Source organism: Myxocyprinus asiaticus, chromosome 2 (genome assembly GCF_019703515.2).
Source record: "Myxocyprinus asiaticus isolate MX2 ecotype Aquarium Trade chromosome 2, UBuf_Myxa_2, whole genome shotgun sequence".
In the NCBI taxonomy this organism is placed as follows: Eukaryota; Metazoa; Chordata; class Actinopteri; order Cypriniformes; family Catostomidae; genus Myxocyprinus; species Myxocyprinus asiaticus.
In genome coordinates, this window is record NC_059345.1 from 64818317 (window position 1) to 64840036 (window position 21720).

The 21720-nt window shown below is 38.5% G+C and overlaps 1 protein-coding gene across 1 annotated transcript in view; it reads left to right on the forward strand.

Annotated features, from left to right (window-relative positions):
- LOC127456485 (phospholipid-transporting ATPase ABCA1) overlaps positions 1-21720 on the forward strand; it is a 221481-nt gene that overhangs the window by 159625 nt on the left and 40136 nt on the right. Inside the window, exons 37-42 of the mRNA XM_051725006.1 lie at positions 5038-5215; positions 6026-6141; positions 8480-8624; positions 20238-20361; positions 20478-20607; positions 20830-20950. Coding sequence (XP_051580966.1) covers positions 5038-5215; positions 6026-6141; positions 8480-8624; positions 20238-20361; positions 20478-20607; positions 20830-20950 — 814 coding nt within the window. The remainder of the gene's footprint in view (positions 1-5037; positions 5216-6025; positions 6142-8479; positions 8625-20237; positions 20362-20477; positions 20608-20829; positions 20951-21720) is intronic.

A 21720-nucleotide genomic window follows, 5' to 3' on the forward strand; every position in this document is an offset into this window, starting at 1 on the left:
CTTTCTGTATATAACTAAATCGAAATATAGTAATAAACAACATCAATAAACAGAATATTTCGCTTCAAAAGGAAAGCCAATGGCCCTTAGGCTTCAGCAGTTACAGAAATACTCAAACCAGCCCATCTGGCAAATAACAAATCACTGAGAATACATTGTTCCCAATTCTGATGGTTGATGTGAACATTAACTGAAGCTCCTGACCCGTATCTGCATGATTTTATGCACTGCACTGCTGCCACACAATTGGCTGATTAGATAAACGGATGGATGATTGTTGGTGCCAGACAGTCTGGTTTGATTATTTCTGTAACCGCTGATCTCCTGGGATTTTCACGCAGACTCTAGAATTTACTTCGAATGGTGCAAAAAACAAAACACAACCAGTGAGCGGCAGTTCTGTGGACGGAAATGCCTTGTTGATGAGAGAGGTCAACAGAGAATGGCCAGATTGATTCGAACTGACAAAGTCTATGGTAACTCAGATAACCGCTCTTTACAATTGTGGTGAGAAGAATATAATCTCAGAATGTTATTCTGAGATGCGGGTTGGCGCTGTTTTGGCATCACGAGGGGGACCTACACAATATTAGGCTGGTGGTTTAAATGTTGTGGCTGACCGAGACGGTCCGGGTACGTGATTAATTGCGTAAATTTTTTTATGCGTTATTTTTTGTATAATTAAACGCAATTAACATCATTTAACTTGTTAAATCAACAGCCCTAATATTTATACAAACGTTGCTATTTTAGGTGTGTTTGTGTTCGTTAAATAGAATTTCTTTCAAATATGAGATGCATTCGCTGTCTGAAAATGTGTGCGTGTGTGTATTGTACCAAGTCTCACTCAAAAGTCTGCGAAAGTGTTTGAGAAAAGAGAGAGACAGGTTGAATGTATTAAAGTGAAACTGCAGGGTGTGTGAAATAAGGAAACATGAAAGAAGCTGTCCAGATTTCCCAGAATGTCATGCGTGAGGTGGATTTCTCTTGTGAAGCCTCTTATTTCTTTCAGAAAACCTTTTTGGTGTCCCTCCTGAAGTTGTGTGGTTTGAGATTTGAAAGTTTCAGTCATTCAGGCATCTCAATTTTCAAAGATACTTGATTGTATTGCCGTTCAAAGATCATAAACTTTTTGGTTTTACCGTGCCATCCAGCCAGAAATTTGGTGATTAGACTGAATTAGAAGACAACACAAAAATTATCTGTGATTTTATTTTGGCCAAAGCCTACTATTATAAACCAATAAATTAATTTAAACAAATGATTAATGTATGTTTTTTAACTGTTTATCTGTTAGCCAATTGGCTCGCTCACATGCGATGTGTAAGCTGATAGGTCCTTAAACATGTAATCAATTAGCCAATCAACTTGCTTACTCTCTCTTAGTCTAACATTTAAATTGATCAGGTTTGCAGGTAAGCCTGTTTCACTGCAGAATGCTGCGAGATTTTTTCTCTGAAACCCTCCTCCACACCAGCATCACTGGTCTAGATCTGCTAAATGGAAATTGTATTTGTCTAATTGTGCAGCAGCAGCATGTCCACATGCTAACACAGTATGTCTGTGTATATTTTAGCAGTAGCAAGTCTTTGTACTTGTCCTACCCACATTATGTGTGAGTTGTCGTGACTAAACCTAAATTCTGAGGGACATCTGAACTGCAAGTTTTAAACATTACCTTTGAGTCTGTAATGATTCTTTTTAAATGTTTCTCACTGCTTCATCCTCGATCTGTCTTCAAATCTGAAGTGGCTTCGCAGCACCCTGTGTGACCTTTTATAGACCTGCTTTGACAAGAGCAGAAGTTTCTGTGCTGTGATGTCATAAAGAATAATCAACAATTGAGGCTTACTGTCACACAGCCTTAGATGTACATCAACTGCAAATACTGTACAATATGTTATTAGACAACAATGTTTCAGTATATCGTGAGGATGTTTATTTTTCATGTGTGCAAAAGTTATTTACTGAGAATTAATTGAGGTTTGTCTCTATTTAGTGTTGCTGATGTCATTATGTTGTTTCATTCATAGAAGTTTTGGGACTGTGTGGGGGTGTTATTAATTAACATTTAAAAGTAATTGTGGGTTATGGTTATGTTTCAAGTTGTATTAAATCTTAATGTCATTTTATGTTATGACAAAGGTCTATTTTTAATTACCAAGGGTGAGATTTGTGTTCCCAGGAGCTAGTTGTGATCCTTGTTTGAGCTACTTGTATGTCCTCTACTGTGAGTAATGCTTGCAGTTCTGCATTAGCACACAAGATTATCTGAGCTGAAGCTCTAATAGTCTGGACTGTAGAAGAGTGGGACTATCTGTCAGAATATTCTTCTCTATCAGAGGTCACTGCAGTAACACATGGGGATGGTGTGCAGCAGTGAAAGTCGTCCATGCAGGTCAAGGTCACAAAGGAAAAACATTTCTCTTTACTTTTCTGTGGGCCTCCTTATGAGGGTGAGTCTGTGTGTATATCTATGCAAAAAGTGTTTTTTTATAAGAGGTTGTTACATCCTTCAATGGCAGAATCTGCTCAACTTGCAGTAACTCCTCTTCCACATGAACCGCATATATTGCCATGATCAATGTATCATTGATTTTATGTACAATTATCTTACGCTCAATGCATTCTGAGCATCACACTTCTTTTCACAATGTGCATAACCTGCTTTCTGCTCATTTTTTCCTTTCCCATCACTGTGCAACTGAACATGTTTTGTTGCAACATGATTGCACCAACTAGAAGAGAACTTACTCATTACAGAATAAGGTTCAAGTGCCTAACCAAAGACAACACTAATCACCATAAAGGTGACTTTAAATAATAATAATAAAAAAAAATTTTAATAACACAAAATCACTAAAACACTAAATGGAGCTAAAGCTCTATTAACTCCCAAACTTTTGCACACATATAAAAAAACAAAAACAAAACCAAAGTAACTTATAATAATATAACATGGCAATGTTGTATTTTGAGTATTTTCAAGCGTTCTCCCATGAGATATTGAGACATTTAATTTGTTGTTCAAGAGCATATTTTATTTGCAGTGGATGTACATCTAAGACTGTGTGACAGTAAGACAGATTCAATTGTTGCAGTGTTTGCTTGTTTGATCTCTTTTTTTCTTGCTCTTGTTGTACCTCCCTCTTTCCTTCAGTAGACTCTATGTGTTAGCACAAGGTGTCATCAATCATCACTCAGAGAGTGTACTTATCTGTTTGGCCAGTTCTGTTTATTGTTACAGGTACTTTTATAAAGTACAGTCTGCAGTGTAGACTGTACTTAATTGCTTAATTCCTGAGTCAATATGACGACTCGGAGATCAACAGATGTACACATTTTAAAACTGCTCTTTCCTGGACTCAAACTTACAACCTTTTGACCTGTGTTCCAATGTGTTAACCACTGGGTCATTCAGTTGACACAGCTCAAAAGTACCAAAGATACATTCCAAGCTGAGAGCAGCAGGTTTTAAATAATAAAAAATTATAATAAATTAATTTAGAAATGTCTCTCTGCCAGTTTCAGAAGACTTACAAAAAGGAAGCAGTGACACATTAAAGTTTTGTTTAAAATGAATGCAAATTTTGGCGCTGTCTCCAAACTGCTCAGGTACACTCAGGACATGATGTGGAAGACCCCTTCCAATTTTCATTCAGATCAGACAAAGCGTTTAAAATGAACAGATTGGAAAAACATTTATGTGCGGCTTTGTCTGGAGATTATTTTGAGCCATCGTTTGGACAAATTGGACAAAGTTTAAGGACGTGAAAAGTTTAAACTGTAAATGCATAATCCAAGATGGCAGCAGCTGTAATGGGCAGAGTTTTAATGAAAATTTGAATTATCAAGAGGAGAGTAAAAAGACAAAAAATGAATGGTGTCTCTAGGACAAACGGTTCAAAAGATACATACAAAAGAAAAGTGCATTTTTTAACTGGTGGTGGCGCTATAGAGTATGACCTAGGGACCCCAAATTTGGTATAAGGGCTTTTCATGCCCTCCCCTACCAGTATGCCAAATTTCCTCATTTTCCTATGTACGGTTCATAGGGCTACCATAGAAGAAGAAGAATAATATAGAAAACTAACGGATGCAACAGGGGCTTGGCCCCTAATAAAAAAATTATAAATGACGTGACTTCGAACACTGCTTAAAAGAGATCCCCAGTAGAAAACAACAACTGTAGTAACTATGGTAACTAAACCAGGTACTAAAAACTGTATTTTTTCATTCAGGTTCCAGCGTTTCGCTGCCTTCTTTCCAATTGGTATCTGGTTAGAACAAAATTAAAGAATGGTTAATAACGTTCTTATTTTAAATTGACAGTAATCTTTGATAAGGTTTGCAGTGTTATCAGATCTCTCAAGAAAAAGAAAAAAAAAGGACCTGGTCTGGGAAAACACTCAAAATAAGGGACATATCATTTTTTACCATGTGGAAGAATTATCAGCATATGAATCATAACAAGCAAAGTATACAGTAGCCTTTTTAAAATAACTATTATTTTATCCTAATTTTAAATATATCCCCAAAATTTACATATCTGCTTCTCAGTCAGAACACGGCCACATCAAATCTTTATTATTGCATAATATCTAACAATAAATTAGTGAGGACTTGGAAACAACTGAGAAATGCACTTTTTACCTCAGTATTTTTCCTTGTACAGTATCTGGATTAACCGTGCATATATATGTAGTAATTATATAGAGTTGAGTGGTGTAATTCCAAAAATAATAAACAATTTAGACTTTGGTTTCATGAAAAAAATTATTGGAATGAAATTATCCTGTTATATTTAAAAATAACGTTTTCACAACAATGGAAATGAAATTTGTTCATGTTTTCGGTTTCGATCTGCAAAAAAAATCTGTTCTTTTTCGGTTTTTGTTCCTTGGAACATTTTCAGTCCTTGAACTAAACTATGGTTGCCATGTTGGGTTTTTGTGACTTCACCACAAGCAAATAAAGACCATATGTAAATTCACCATTAACCTTCACTCACATCATTTGCAATCTCTTTTTGTCAAGTGCGTCAACCTCTACGGACGTGGTGGTGGCCATCTGCGTGATCTTTGCCATGTCCTTCATCCCTGCAAGCTTCGTCCTCTTCCTCATCCAGGAGCGCGTCAGTAAAGCCAAACACCTGCAGTTTGTGAGCGGTGTAAATCCAACCATATACTGGCTCGCCAACTTCACCTGGGACATGGTACACCCACAAACAACCGCCCAAATCAAAACACAATTAACCCTGTGTGTGTGTGTGTGTGTGTGTGTGTGTGTGTGTGTGTGTGTGTGTGTGTGTCAAGATTTACCTACATTGTGGGGACCAGTCAACTGCTTACATCTTAATAAAGATACTAAATAGTGTCTTAATGAAAATATAATGCAAAAGATTTGTGTGAGAGTTAGGGGCAGGGGTATGGTTAATGGGATAGCATAAATAATTAACTCAGTGTTATATATTAACAGTATTATCTAGATTTACTGAAAGAGAAACCATTCTAAACATTGATCTCTGCTGTGAGTTTAAGCTCATTATACAGTGTAATGTTCTCGGCGCATGTTAACGTCCTGTCAGTGAGATCGCGGGAGTCTCTCGCTCACAGCAGGAAGCGCAGCAGATTTCCATGACGTGCGAGACCCTTCTGCTCAAAAAGATGGATGGAAAATGGAAGGACGAGAGGAGAACTAAAAAGAGCAACTGAGATAGCTAATTAAAACTCTATCAATTTAACACTGAATTCCAAACTTCTAGACAGCGAGACACATCTCTCATATGATACATTTTCAGTGTAGAGTGCTCCGCTAATAAAGACAGGATAATGTGTGTGTGTGTGTGTGTGTGTGTGTGTGTATAGAGGATAACAGTGAGATTAATTCATATTAGATTAATTAATTACAGTCAGATGCAAGTGGTGCTGAAATGACACACTTCACCTTCAATAGTGTGTGCATGTTTTGTCCTCAGAGTTTGATTCTGATTCTGTTTGTTTTTGTCTGTGTGTGTGTGTTTCAGTGTAATTACGTGGTCCCGAGTGTCATCGTCATTATCATCTTCCTGTGTTTCCAAACAAAAGCGTACGTCTCTCCACCAAACCTGCCTGCCCTCATACTGCTGCTGGTGCTGTACGGGTGAGTGTGTCCATTTGTGTAAAGAGGCAAACTTGTGCTAATCCCGGATCTGTTGTTTTATTTTGTCTGTGTGCGCATTTGCGAGCTTGTGCCTAGAAGTTGTTGAGTTTGTGTTGTGTGTTTGCATCTATGAGCGTTTGACTTGTGTGTTTGCATGCGTATTGCATTTTTGCATTTAGGAGTGTTTGTGTTGTGTTTTTGTGTTTGAAGAGCGTGTTGTGTGTTTCTGGTTAAGGGCATTTGTGTTGCATGTTTTTTGTCTTAGAAAGTTTGTATTGTGTGTTTTTAAAGGGGTCATGCCATGAGGAATCAAATTTTCCTTGATATTTCAACATATAAGAGGTCATTCTACTATATAAACATACTGTCAATTTCAGGACTCAAAACTTAATCCTCAATGCAATAAAATCATTTATTGAAACCAAGCTGCAAAAATGCCTCGTTCTCTACTTCCGCAACTTCCCTACATCACTAGGTGGCCCATTAATTCATAACCGCCTCTACAGCGAAAAAAAACATCAACGCCTACTTAAAATCATTGCACCCTTCACTCCGCCCACTGGTGCTCAATTCATAAACTGAGAGAGAAGGACAAACAAGGCCTACTGTGGCCTCACTATTCCTGAACACCAGAGGGGACCCAACTGAAATATTTTGAATTATTTTTGTATATAACATGCACTAGACAGACATCTTTGACCGTTGTCATGTATCTCATGCTGCTTTTAAAAGACACGGTGTCAAATTACAACTCTGAAAAACAGCCCCTGTTTCCTTCAGCATCATGGGTATGTTCTCACGCCCATCTATGCTATTTTTAATTGTCGATGTATGTAAACGTGCACTAGATGGACGTCTATGACCGTTTTAATGCGTTTGCGGCGATGTGCACCTCAGTGCATGATGATACTGTACAGTATGTGTGTGCGTGTCTTGTTCATACTGCTTTGGACTATGTATATGCGGGGTTTTTTTCCGGCTCATATCATCGTGGATTGCTTGTGAACCAGTCATAACACGATTCAAGCTTTGCAAAGGAACTTTTATTGAAGGATGGGGCAGATAAAAACACTTGGACCCGATTGCAAAACCATTAGTAAACAGTTTCATTCATGAATATTTCATATGTCTTAACTGTTTGATAGTTAATAGTGTTGCTGTGCTTACAGTAAGTGAACAGTTTAAAATATTTAGATGCAATGTGTTGGATGTGCATTATGTGTAAACCCTGAAATGTAGTTTTATAATGTTGTGGGGTTGTTCATTCTCTTCTGATTGAGTTTCAAATATGGCTGTATTTGAGGGGCTACACAATGTTAGCCAATCATAACAGTGGGCGTTAAAGTTGAAGTTTTAAGGAGGTGCTAAGGCCAAAACCAGGCATTTCAGACAGAGGTTCAGAACTCAAAAACGTATCATATATTATTACTAAATTATGATATTTTGGGTGCAAAAAAACTTTACTAACATTATCAGTGGACCTCAGAGAAGATAATAAAATTATTAAAAAAAAAGTATGTCATGACCCATTTAAGAGCTTTTGTGTTGTGCTTAAGAGTGTTAATGTTGTGTTTTTGTTTAAGAGTGTTAGTTTTGTGTTTCTAAGACTGTTTTTGATGTTCTTTTATGAGCTTTTGTGTTGTGCGTTTCGGTTAAGAACATTTGTGTTCTGTGTTTTTAAGACTGTTTTTGATGTTCTTTTAAGAGATTAATTGTTAATTCTTGATATCAAAAATGACATGATTTGCAGAAATATCAATTTTTGATATAAAAAATGGAATTTCAACTAGTAAAAAACATAATTACTAATATCTGTAACTCCATTTCCACTAGTATAATTTCACAATGTTTCACATTCAAAACGCAATAACATATATCTATAATTTATTTATTTCTAGTTGATATTCCAAATAGACATATCAACTATGTACTTCTTACTAGTAAAAATGATAATTTTTTAAATCAATAATTACACTGTTGCTGATACAAGTCCATTCCTGATATCAACAATTGAATGACAACTAGTAAAATTGCTCATTTTTGGAGTGTGGAATTTGTTTTTCACTAGTGGCAATATTAATTTCAGAGATCTATATGTTTTTACTAGTTTTTACATGTGCAAATGGAATTAATGATATCAAAAATTAAAAATAAATAATTCCATTGCTGATATCAAAAATTATAATTTTAAATACTGAAAATTTAATTACAGATATTTATAATTCATGTCCTGCACATGATTAAATGTCGAAAGGGCTTGCGATAACTTTTGCGATTAAGAGACGTGTGTTTGAGAGCTTTTGTGTTTAAGTGTGTTTATGCTGTGTGTTTATTGCAGTTGGTCAATCACTCCAATGATGTATCCTGCCTCCTTCTTGTTCAGTGTTCCCAGCACAGCGTATGTAGTTCTCACCTGCATAAACCTCTTCATCGGCATCAATGGCAGTGTTGCCACATTTGTCATGGAGCTCTTTGACGACCCGGTGAGGCACACAAACATACACACAATTTAATGAATGCCTGCAGCGAAAAAGGCTTTCATCTATATTTTGGGTATTAAAGGCTCGAGCCTCTTTTCCTTTTGCTCACAAATGTAAAGGTTCTCATCTGGTCATCCGAAATTTTTGTCCTAAATGATAGAATATAGAAAAATAACATAAAATAAATTTAAAAATAAATTAAATGGAAGTCGTTTTCTATAGAAAGTGTCAGTTGGACAAAGGGCGACATGGTTAGTGTGAAGCATCAGAGATGAAAGAGGAAAAAGATAATAGCCCAACAAAAATAATAAAAGAACTATGGCGTTACCATGGTAATGCAGCATTCAAGTCCTCCTGAGAAGTTTGTACTTACGAGGTCGGAAGTCATAAATAGAGTGTGATGAGGTGTGCATTCATGTGATTTTAGTTGGAAAGAAAGGACCTGTTGTGCAATTTCATTTTTTGTCGCTCTTTTCACTTACAAAGCCAGGAAGCTTTTTAGCACTAATGCAACAAACTGAAAAGCAAAACCTCACATGAGGTGTGAAATTGATGCTTTATATATTTTATCATTCTTGTGCAGCCACATACACTGATGAGTCAAAACACTATGACCACCTGCCTAATATGCTGTTGGTCCTCCATGTGCCACCAAAACAGTGCCGATCCCTGAAGGTGTCCTGTGGTATCTGGTACCAAGACATTCGCAGTAGTTCCTTCAAGTCCTGTAAGTTGCGAGGTGGAGCCTCCATGGATCTGACTTGTTGGTCCAGCACATCCCACTAATGCTCAACCAAATTGAGATCTGGGGAATTTGGAGGCCAAGGCAACACCTTGAACTCTTCATCATGTTCCTCAAACCATTCCTGAACAATGTGTGCAGTGTGGCAGGGCACATTATCCTGCTGAAAGAGGCTACTGCTGTCAGGGTATACCATTGCCATGAAGGGGTGTACCTGGTCTGCTACTATGTTTAGGTAAGTAGCACATGTCAAATTGACGTCCACCTGGATGGCCGGACCCAGGGTTTCCCAGCTGAACATTGCCAGAGCAGCACACTCCCTCCACCAGCTTGTCATGTGCTCACAGCACATCCAGGTGCCATCACTTCCCCAGGTAAATGACGCTAACGTACACGGCCATCCACATGATGTAAAAGAAAACGGGAATCATTGGACCAGGCGACCTTCTTCCACTGCTTCAAGGTCCAGTTCTGACACTCGCGTGCCCATTGTAGGTGCTTTTGACGGTGGACAAGGGTCATCATGGGCACTCGGACAGGTCTGCAGCTACGCAGCCCCATACGCAGAAGGGGGCAATGCACTGTGTGTTGTGACAAATGTCTTGTCAGTGACTTGTGCCACAGTAGACCTTCTGTCGGTTCAAACCAGACGGAAAAGCCTTCGTTGCCCTTGTGCATCGATGACCCTTGGGCACCTAATACCCTGTCGCCGGTTTGTCCCTTCTCGGACCAATGTCGGTAGGTACTCACCACCGCTGACCGAAAGCACTCCACAAGACTTGTTGTTTCAGAGATGCTCTGACCCAGTCCTCTTGCCATAACAATTTGGCCCTTGTCAAAGTCACTCAGGTCTTTACTCCTGCCCATTTCTCCTGCATTCAACATGTTAATGAGAACTGATTGTTCGCTTACCATCTAATCTACCCAGACCTTGACATGTGGCCTTGTTAGGAGATGATCAATGTTATTCGCTTCACCTGTGAGTGGTCATAATGTTTTAGCTCATCAGTGTATAATGATGGGAAATGTAGTTTGTTGCACAAGCCTGACGCCTCATAAACCAGCTAAATGAGTCTAATTTTCTGCCAAGCTTTATCATTACTCTTCAAAAAAAAACAATACAAAAAATGCAAACTACACAGTCAAAATCCAAAAGTAAAACTGAATTATAACCGATAACAATTTTCTTCTGCCATGATTCTTTTATCAACACAGTCCGTACATTGTGCTAAAACTTGCTAAACTGTGATCCCGGCCCCTAACCACATCCTCCACAGTTTTAGCAATAAATGCATTGAGTTAATATGCATTATTAATAAAAAAATTTTATCCTTTATTATATGCTAAAATGAGAACTTTCCTGACCCATGACTTATTAAAAATACATCTTTTATATGTAGAAAATATTTTTATTTTTAATTTTTTCAATTATTTGTCTTCTTTATCTTATTTATGTATACATTTTGGTTGGTTTATATGTATTTTTTATTCTTTATCATTTTTATTTATTTTATTTTATTTATTAATTTATTTTTCCTTCACCTGTACTTGTATTTATGACTCAGTGAATGTATTCATACATTGTTTGATGTAGAAAAAACTCCACAGTTTTAGCACCATTTGTGGACTTTTCAGATGGTCCCTTACCACACCCTCCACAGTATTAGCACGTTTTTGCACAATGTGTGGACTTTTCAGACGGTCCCTTACTCACCGTAGGCAAATTTTCCAGTTTATATCAATATTAAATTAGCGATCTGGAGTGATTTCACCATGACGGCATCTGACCAGCTTAAATACGGGAGAAATCACGTCCCATATTGATTCGATACGGGATGCATAATTTTATCTTTAAATATGAGACGATCCCAGTATATTCCGGTTTCTTAAGCACATCCGTGCTATGTGTCATTAGAATTACCATTACACAGAATGAGTCAAACCAACACGTAGTGAAAAAGATCTCAGTGCATCACTCTGCATAGAGTTAAAGACTGAAATCGGTATTGTTCAAATGAAGATTGTAAATAAATTGGAAAGTCTGTATTTTTACGCATCCCTAATCCCTACACTTTGTTAGGTTCACATAGCAAAATCAAATTATTTTGAAGGTGCGTAGGCACCTATTATATCCGTTAGTGTTCTTCTTATTATGATTCCTTTCTTAAAGTCTATGGAAGACCATAGATCCATACAAAGGAAAGTTATGACATTTGACACACTGATAGAGGATACACTTAAATGTAACAGACCCAAATTTGGTGTCTCTAACTCAAACCCTCTAGTGCCACCAACTGTTCCAATTTGCACACATTTCGTATAACTTTTGAACCGTAATGCATTGAATCAAAAATATTTTTCCTCTGATTTCTTGGGTTGTTCCAAGTCTCAGTGGGTAGCATTGTTTCTAAGCTCCACCCACTAGATTAACAGCATTTTAAATTTTCAGAAAAAAAATCTTTTACAAACTCCTCCAAGACTTTATGCCTGATTTAATCAAAATTTTGCATGTATCATCTACAGACACTAATGACAAAAACCCTTACGAAAATCGAGAGTTTGTGGCAAATTTGCCGTAAATTCATCACTGATAATTTTCACATGCAAATTGTCAATTGTTGCCAAATGTTTGCCGAAGGTTCACCACTACCACCGAAGAGCTGCAAACTTTTGGCAGACATTTGCAGCAAATCAAAACTCATTTGCATGTGAAAATAACAAGCGGCAAATTTGTGGCTAGTTTAGATTTTTTGTAAGGGAAGTTATGGATTTAATAATGATAGACCAAATCATTTTCGTATATCGCATCAAGGAATTCGACGGCGAGCACGCCAAAATGGATGTGAGGCTGTATCCTCGCAAGGCTTTAGCAAAATTGACACAGAACTTACGACTTGAGGGTCCCTGCATAGTTTTGGCACAGTGCCACCTTGTGGTCAAGAAATATGAATAATAGCTATTTTATTTAGATTCCATGGGGCATAAAAAGCCTAATGATACCCAGTTTTCCTGTCAGCCATATTGGGCATCAGCCATTTTGAATTTTATGCCACCCAGTGGTGATATGATAAAATGCTTATAACTTTGGAAAAATTTGGCCTATTGTCATAAGACTTTTATCATTAGCTTCCTTAGGTCATGCAGAGTAGGATGATTCCAAATGTGCTTTGATAATGTGTGTGTGTTTTACAGGAAATGGTCAGGGTATATCTTGAGAGATTTTTCAGTCTCTCTTGGTGTTTGTGGTGATATATGAGCATCGAGCTTGTAGTTGGCAAGAAAACTGTCCCATGATTCCAGCAGTGTGTTTAATGAATCACATACTGCTGCAGACAGACTGACTGTCTTTGAACAATATCGACTTTGGATTTCATATTTACGCTTTTGAATTGGGATCTTGGGATTGTTTTAGCATAAAGTTGACCTTACTCAGATGAGGTTTGCTTGCTGCCATAACTGAGGGTCTCCCTTGGTGCTTTTAGCATACAGTGATGGATTTATTGATGCAAGGAGTCTTACTGAGTCTAAATCGCACTTCTCGGATTTGTCTTTGTAGTTGATCTGATCCTTTATGTGCTAATTACAACAAATTATCCTTTGCTAATGCTACGCTCGTGTCATGTTTGAATTAAAGTAACTACTAGTAGAAACTTCTACTCAGATTCTACTCGGACCTGTTCAAGTCCACTGTTGGGTGTATGTAACATTGTGATTACAATGTGTAAGTTAATCACTTCTTTAGTCAAAATGTAGTGTAATGCCTTACATTTTATATTCTTTTAATCAGATGACAGTTACTGACCTTCAGTTAATTACATTTAAGTACATTACATGGGTTACGCATACAGTAAATTATTGGTTTCATTTTTGAAACATTGATTGTAAAGTGAATTTAAGCTTTTAGAAAGGTGCTATAGAAATAAAACTTATTTTTATTATAACACTGCAAAAAAAATTAAATAAGAATAAAAAGTTGTTCTATTAAAAATATATGTAAATGTGCTTTTGTATATTAAATAAACTATGAGACTGTTAATCAGCAATGCTGATTCACAAATATAAGTGGTTCGGTCAGTTAACACATTCACATTAAACATGGATGGTGTTTGTGATGTCTATCAACTGATGTTGTGCCAGACCATGTTTGTTTCACACAAGCCTCTGCCCACTTTTCTATGAATCTATAAAATATCCCATTATCCCTCAAGTTCTGTTCATACTGGGCTAACACTTGTACCGTTGCGCGGTCAAAATTGACCGGAATAGTCTTTATGTATTATCTTTTTTTCCAGTACATATAATAGCAAATGTTTTGACTAATTTTGTGTGTCACACCTCTTAACTAACTTCTAGCATTGTTATTATCAAAACATTTTTAGCATTTTGGTGGTCTTTATGGATTTAGACTTCAATGAGCTCAAATTACACCATACATTTTTTTTTTTATATATATAAAAGAAGCAATTTACTGAAAAGAAGCCATTTACTGAACCTTTACTTCAGTAAAAATCAAACTTGTATATGTGTCATGCATTAGGGTAATCTGCTGCCATCTGCTTAAAAAGAAAAAGTTATGCATTTGGATATACATTTAGACATTATTAAAGACTATTATTTCTTAGAGATTAGCTTTTTTTTCTCTCTCTCTCTGGGAGGGTAAACTTTCACCACAGTGGGTTTTGACATGTTGTTCTGTGTGTGTGTGTGTGTGTGTGTGTGTGTTCTGTGCCAAAGTGTCACCCATTCATTTCCATACATTTCTGTCTGTCTCTCTTTGTGTGTGTGTGTGTGTGTGTGTGTGTTCTGTGCCAAAGTGTCACCCATTCATTTCCATACATTTCTGTCTGTCTCTCTTTGTGTGTGTGTGTGTGTGTGTGTGTGTGTGTGTGTGTGTGTATAGGTGTGAGTGTGTTCTGCACTGTGGCAGTGTTATAGTCTCACCCATGCATTTCCCAGTTTATTTCAATGGTCGGTCAAATTTGACCATGAACAGTACAGTGTTAATTGTTTTTAGAAAACCACTTAAACTTAATGGAGTCTTTTCAGGATTCTTTTTCGTTCGTAGATGGTAAAAAGAGGAAAGGTCACAAAGTTGTATACATCTCAGATGAATTATATGATTTTTCAAATCTTATTTTAAATAGGTTAAAAATTACCGTACAGAACTTGAGGGTTATAACTGCTTGTTCCACACAAAGGTGTCAGTCACTGATGAGGAACATGTCGCTCTGTATCTGTCAGCTTTGCAGCAGAAAAAAAAGCTACTCTGTTGTACTTTTGAACCATGCAATTTCATATGCGCAGTCAAGTCTTCTAATGTATACAGTGCATCCGGAAAGTATTAACAGCGCTTCACTTTTTCTACATTTTATGTTACAGCCTTATTCCAAAATGGATTAAATTCATTATTTTCCTCAATTCTACTAACAATACCCCATAATGACAACGTGAAAGAAGTTTGTTTGAAATCTTTGCAAATTTATTAAAAATACAAAACGAAAAAGAAAAAAAAAATCACATGTACATAAGTATTCACAGCCTTTGCTCAATACTTTGTTGAAGCACCTTTGGCACCATTTACAGCCTCAAGCCTTTTTGAGTATGATGCTACAAGCTTGGCACACCTATTTTTGGGCAGTTTCTCCCATTCTTCTTTGCAGGACCTCTCAAGCTCCATCAGGTTGGATGGGGAGCGTCGGTGCACAGCCATTTTCAGATCTCTCCAGAGATATTCAATCGGGTTCAAGTCTGGGCTCTGGCTGGGCCACTCAAGGACATTCACAGAGTTGTCCCGTAGCCACTCCTTTGTTATCTTGGCTGTGTGCTTAGGGTCGTTGTCCTGTTGGAAGATGAACCTTCGCCCCAGTCTAAGGTCCAGAGTGCTCTGGAGCAGGTTTTCATCAAGGATGTCTCTGTACATTGCTGCATTTATCTTTTCCTCGATCCTGACTAGTCTCCCAGTTCCTGCCACTGACAAACATCCCCACAGCATGATGCTGCCACCACCATGCTTCACTGTAGGGATGGTATTGGCCAGGTGATGAGCAGTGCCTGGTTTCCCCCAGGCATGACGCTTACCATTCAGGCCAAAGAGTTCAGTCTGAGAGTCCTTCAGGTGCCTTTTGGCAAACTCCAGGCGGGCTGTCATGTGCCTTTTACGGAGGAGTGGCTTCCGTCTGGCCACTCTACCATACAGGTCTGATTGGTGGAGTGCTGCAGAGATGGTTGTTCTTCTGGAAGGTTCTCCTCTCTCCACAGAGAAACGCTGGAGCTCTGTCAGAGTGACCATCGGATTCTTGGTCACCTCCCTGACTAAGGCCCTTCTCCCCCGATCGCTCAGTTTGGCCAGGCGGCCAGCTCTAGGAAGAGTCCTGGTGGTTCCAAACTTCTTCCATTTATGGATGATGGAAGCCACTGAGGTCATTGGGACCTTCAATTCTGCAGACATTTTTCTGTACCCTTCCCCTGATCTGTGCCTCAATACAATCTTGTCTCGGAGGTCTATAGACAATTCCTTGGACTTCATGGCTTGGTTTGTGCTCTGACATGCACTGTTAACTGTGGGACCTTATATAGACAGGTGTGTGCCTTTCCAAATCATGTCCAATCAACTGAATTTACCACAGGTGGACTCCAATCAAGTTGTAGAAACATCTCAAGGATGATCAGTGGAAACAGGATGCACCTGAGCTCAGTTTTGAGTGTCATGGCAAAGGCTGTGAATACTTATGTACATGTGATTTTTTTCGTTTTTTATTTTTAATAAATTTGCAAAGATTTCAAACAAACTTCTTTCACGTTGTCATTATGGGGTATTGTTTGTAGAATTTTGAGGAAAATAATAAATTTAATCCATTTTGGAATAAGGCTGTAACATAACAAAATGTGGAAAAAGTGAAGCATTGTGAATACTTTCCGGATGCACTGTATGCCTAACAAAATGCCTGTCTCATGAATAATATCGAGAGAATTAATTTTCATGACTGGGCAATTGTCCCCACCAACACACAATATGAATTTCCTGTTATGTGAAATAAATAAATTACCACTAAAAAGCCCACATCCACTGACCACTAATCTAAATAGCCTATTGGAGGAATGCATTTCACTGTAATGTTTCCTTGAATCTCCGAAACATGCTAAATCACTGGAGTCGCGAGTTCAAATCCAGGGTGTATTGAGTGACTCCAGCCAGGTCTCCTAAGCAAACAAATTGGCCCATTTGATAGGGAGGGTAGAGTCACATGGGGTAACCTCCTTGTGGTCATGATTAGTGGTTCTCGCTCTCAATGGGGTGTATGGTAAGTCGTGCGTAGTCGCGGAGAATAGCATGAGTCTCCACATGCAGAGTCTCCGTGGTGTCATGCACAGTGAGCCACGTGACAAGATGCTCGGGCTGACTATCTCAGAAGCAGAGGCAACTGAGACTTGTCCTCCGCCACCCGGATTGAGGTGAGTAACCGTGCCACCACGAGGACCTAGTAAGCAGTGGGAACTGCGCATGCCAAATTGGGGAGAAAAAGGGATAAAATCACACACACAAAAAGAAACATGCTAAATCCAGTATTTCTGAGGGCCAACAATTTTTGGTGGCAAACAGAATAATATTTGCATATTTTTTATGAACTCACAATTTTCGTAAGGGCATTTTCTTTTTCTTTTTATTTAAAGGCTATAACATGTAACTGGCACGCAGCATAGAAAGAACATTACCGCAACTCTCCCCTTCATCGAGTTTATGGAGTCCCGCTAAAATTTCCGTGCTCAAGATTTGAGAGCAAAGCAAACATCAGATTCATTGTACATGTTGCAACAGCCTTCATAGGCAGAAATGACACTTAGCGCACACGTGCGAATGGATTAACTTTTTTGTAGCAAATCCACATTTTTAATTGCAAATGCGAGCATGTCCAGGAGAAGGCGACTATCTACTGCTTGCAAACGGTCTTTTTTGAGGTGACAGCTGATTGCAAACAATGCATTTGCATTCCTGCTTACATTGCACGCATCTAAAAGACACCTTACCTCTACCACGGTCCCACTCCCCAGTTCATATTTTGAACTTTCATATTACCAATTTTTCATGTGAACCTTACTTTGATTCAGACTAAACTGCCAGTGTGAAAGCCCCCTTACACATCTACGTCATCCACGTGACATTTTCTCAATGTTGTGTTCAAACCAGGTAGACAATTGCCAAAATAAAAAATAAAAAACTATATTAAACACTTTTCCCTTGGAATTAAAAAGTTAATGCTGACTTCACATGCTATCAAAATTTTGTAAATTCAAGTTTCCTTCTTGGAAGTTGCACATGAACAGAACTTGGATGGTCAAGATGTAATTAAAAGGAAAACTCAAAGATCATTTTGATCGAGCTGGGAGGAATCTTAAACCTTCAACATGCTAGAGCAGAGTACGCTTTCTGTAGTGAATGATACGTTTTATTAATTTTTCTAAATGCACCTACCTTCTTATCATTTGCTGTTTCAGTCATAAACATTTCTGTATATCAGTAACCATTTGATGCACACTGTTCATTTTTACATAGAGAAAATAATTATCACTAGCAAGCTCGCTGACATGTATTACAGTGTCAAAATAAGAGCTCCCCAAGAAATATTCTTTATTTATTTTATTGTGCAAAAACATTCAAATATATAAAATTACATACTGGGAAATACAATACAATTCTTAAAATTCACTGCATCCGAATATATTAATGTGCACATATCAAGTACAACTTGTGGCGGGTGAGCAAGAGACAGACACGGTGTCCAAGGGGGAAAGTGTCAAAAATAAAGGGGAATCTGGCATCCTCGCGGTGAAAGGGAGTGTCGTGAAGGATGGGGAGTGTCCAGAGGATACAGGACGTGGGCGGGGTCCTGCGGCTGCACGTGCTTCCATGGTGCGAGGGGCGGTGGCTCCACTGGTGGCCTGTCTTCCCTGGAGCCAAGGCAAGTGTGAGGGGAAGGCGGCCTGGCATCCATGCCTGCGGCAGCTCCACGTACTCCATCCCGCGGGGGTCAAGTCCAGCGCGCATCTAACTCAGCCGGACACTCCCCACTCTGCTCCTGGATCTGCGAGGATGCCAGTGTGTGCACACAAGGAGACAGAAGCCGGCTCCATCAGAAGAGACGTGCTCTGCATTTTTATGGCAGCGTTGATGAGGCTCCAATTCATTTGTGCTTCACCAATGCTGCCCCAACCAGGCTTTTTAATTATGTGCCTCTTCTCCTCTCATGTCCAACTCCCGTCGTGGGCCTGGCTGAAGGACGGCCCTCAGAGGCGGGGCGACAATGACTAGAAGGAGGGGCGGGTTGTTCCACCATAAACTGTTAACACTCAGCACCATAAACTATCAAACAGTCAAGACATTTAAAATGGTCATGAATTAAACTGTTTACTTATGGTTTTGCAATCGGTTCCAAGTGTTTTTAACTACCCAATCCTTCAATAACAGTCCTTTTCAAAGCTTGAATCGTATTATGACTGGTTCACGAACAATCCATTCTGATATGAGCTGAAAAAAATGCACATACATACTGTAGTCCAGAGCACAATGAAATGATGCACACACATAGGCACATTGAGGCACACATCGTTGGAAACACATCAGAACGGTCAAAGACGTCCATCTATTGCATGTTTACATACACCAACAATTAAAAATAGCACAGATGTGAGAAAGAATGTGTCCAGGACGTCAGCGTTGTTGTTTTTTTTTGTGTGTGTGCTCAAAACAGCAGAAGGCAGAGCAGCTGAATGAGTTGTAACTTGACACCATGACTTTTAAAAGTGGTGAGATACATGACAGCGGTCAAAGACGTCTGTCTAATGCATGTTTATATAAAAAAATATTTCAAAATAGTCCCCTTTGGTGTTCAGGAATAGTTAGCCACACTAAGCCTGTCTGTCCTGCTCTCTCTCTGTCTCTCAAACTAAGGGCCAGTGAGCGGTGCCAAGGGTGCCATGTTGCATGTTGTGGGACGTGCAAATGCAAATGAGAAATGTCTTGTGACATCACGAACACATCGATTTTAAAATGAGATGTTTTAGCAGGGTGGCAACACTGCTTTAATTAATGCTTTTATGTGTTAATTTAAATTAACACATAAAATGCTGAACTGAAACATAACAACACACTGACAAACACACACAGCGTGTGTCTCTCTCTCTTTCTCCCTGTGACATCCTCGGCTCTTCCCTTATTTCCCTCCCGCTGATTAGGCAACTCGGCACCGGGCATGCATCCTCATGGCCCAGCCACGCCCTTCTCCTCATCACACTTTTAAATTAAACAAATAACTTTTTTTAAAAGAAGAGATGTTTTAGTAGATTTCTTATCTGACTCTACCCTCCCTAGCAACCGGGCCAATTTGGTTGCTTAGGAGACCTGTCTGGAGTCACTGTCACAACATCTTTAAGCCATTTGCAAGTTTTTTATGCATTTGGCAGAAGCTTTTATCCAAAGCAATTTAGTGCATTTAAGCTATACATTTTATCAGTTTGTGTGTTCCCTAGGAATCGAATCCATGATATTGGCATTGCTAGCATCATGATCGACCATTTGAGCTACAGGAACCAAATGTATTGCTTCTGCAGCTCTTTAAGAGTTTATTATCTAAATGCAACAATGCACTAAAACGGATAAAGAAAAATGTTTTTTATTTTTTGTATTTTTTTTTTTTCCTGTTTGACACGTAAATCGAGGTTTTGGGGAGCAGGGTTTAGTGGAGGGTCCATTTATTCCTATTATTAAAGGAAAGTGTCTGTCTGCCAAGATAACCAGAAGATCACCTGAAGAAAAGGTTTTGACAGATATTGTGTTAAATCTTGTGTATGTCACTCTTTCTTTCTGTCTTAATTTCCAGAATATAACAAATATCAATAACATAGTGAAGCAGGCTCTGCTGGTGTTTCCTCATTTCTGTTTGGGCAGAGGACTCATGGATATGGCCAAAAACCAGGCCATGGGCGCCCTCTACCAAAATCTGGGTAAAATATTTGTGTGTGTGCATGCGCACTGGATGGTGTGGTAATGGAAGAATGTGGTTGTGTACTCAAATGTAAAAAGGAATATCATTTGTGGTAAAAGCTCTCTCTATATTCAGGTGAAGACCGCTTTGAAGACCCTCTCAGCTGGAACATGGTGGGAAAGAATCTGTTCGCCATGTTTATTCAGGGGGCTGTTATGTTCATCCTGACCCTGCTCATTCAGTACAAGTTCTTCTGCAAACCTCTGTAAGATACTGTATACACTCTCCTTTACCACTACTTTTCATACTTACAGACACTTGGACACATTTCAATACCTAAACACATCCTAAACACCTGTAAAAATCTATTTTGTATAACTCACCTTTATATACTCGTACACCCATAGCACTTGGTAATACCTACGCACAGATTTATGTGTTGTTCATATTGATTTATGCACACTAACACACATGTACTCTGCTGCAGGTCGATGAAGACACTACCAACATCATCTGGGAAAGAGGATGAGGATGTCGCTCGTGAGCGCACTCGTGTGCAGCAGGGAGGAGCTCAGAATGACCTGCTCCGAATCTGTGACCTCACAAAGGTAGTTCCTGTTTCTTTGGCTTCAGTGTGTTACTTTATGTTTTTGACTTGAATGATTTACTGTTTCTTCTGACTTTGATAACCTCAGCGAGGTACTTCCTGCTTTTATATACCCTTTGTGTTGTACCATTATTTATAACCGCAATTAGGTACTTCCTGATTTCATATTCCTTTGGTGAGGTAATTTCTGTTTATATAACCTTAGTAAGGTACTTCCTGCCTTCATTTAACCTCAGTGAGATACTTTCTGCTTTTATATAACCTCAGTGTGGCACTTCCTGCTTTTATATAACCTCAGTGAGATTCTTCCTTCTTTTTACATAATTGCAAGAATGATTTTCCAGATTTCATATAACTTCAATGAGCTGCTTTGTTTTATATGACTTCAGTAAAGTGCTTCCTGCCTTTTATATAACCTTGATGAGATACTTCCTGCTTTTATATAACCTCAGTGTAGTACTTATAGCTTTTATATAACAGCAACAAGGTACTTCCTAATTTCATATAACCTCAGTAAGATACTTCCTGCCTTTATTTAACCTCAGTGAGATACTTTCTGCTTTTATATAACCTCTGTGTGGTATTTCCTGCTTTTATTTAACCGCAATAAAGTACTTCCTGATTTCATATAACTTTGGTGAGGTACTTTCTGTTTTTGTATAACCTCAGTAAGGTGCTTCATCCCTTTATATAACATCATTGAGATACTTCCTGCTTTTACATAATTTCATTAAGATATTTCCAGATTTCATAAAACTTCAGTGAGTTCCT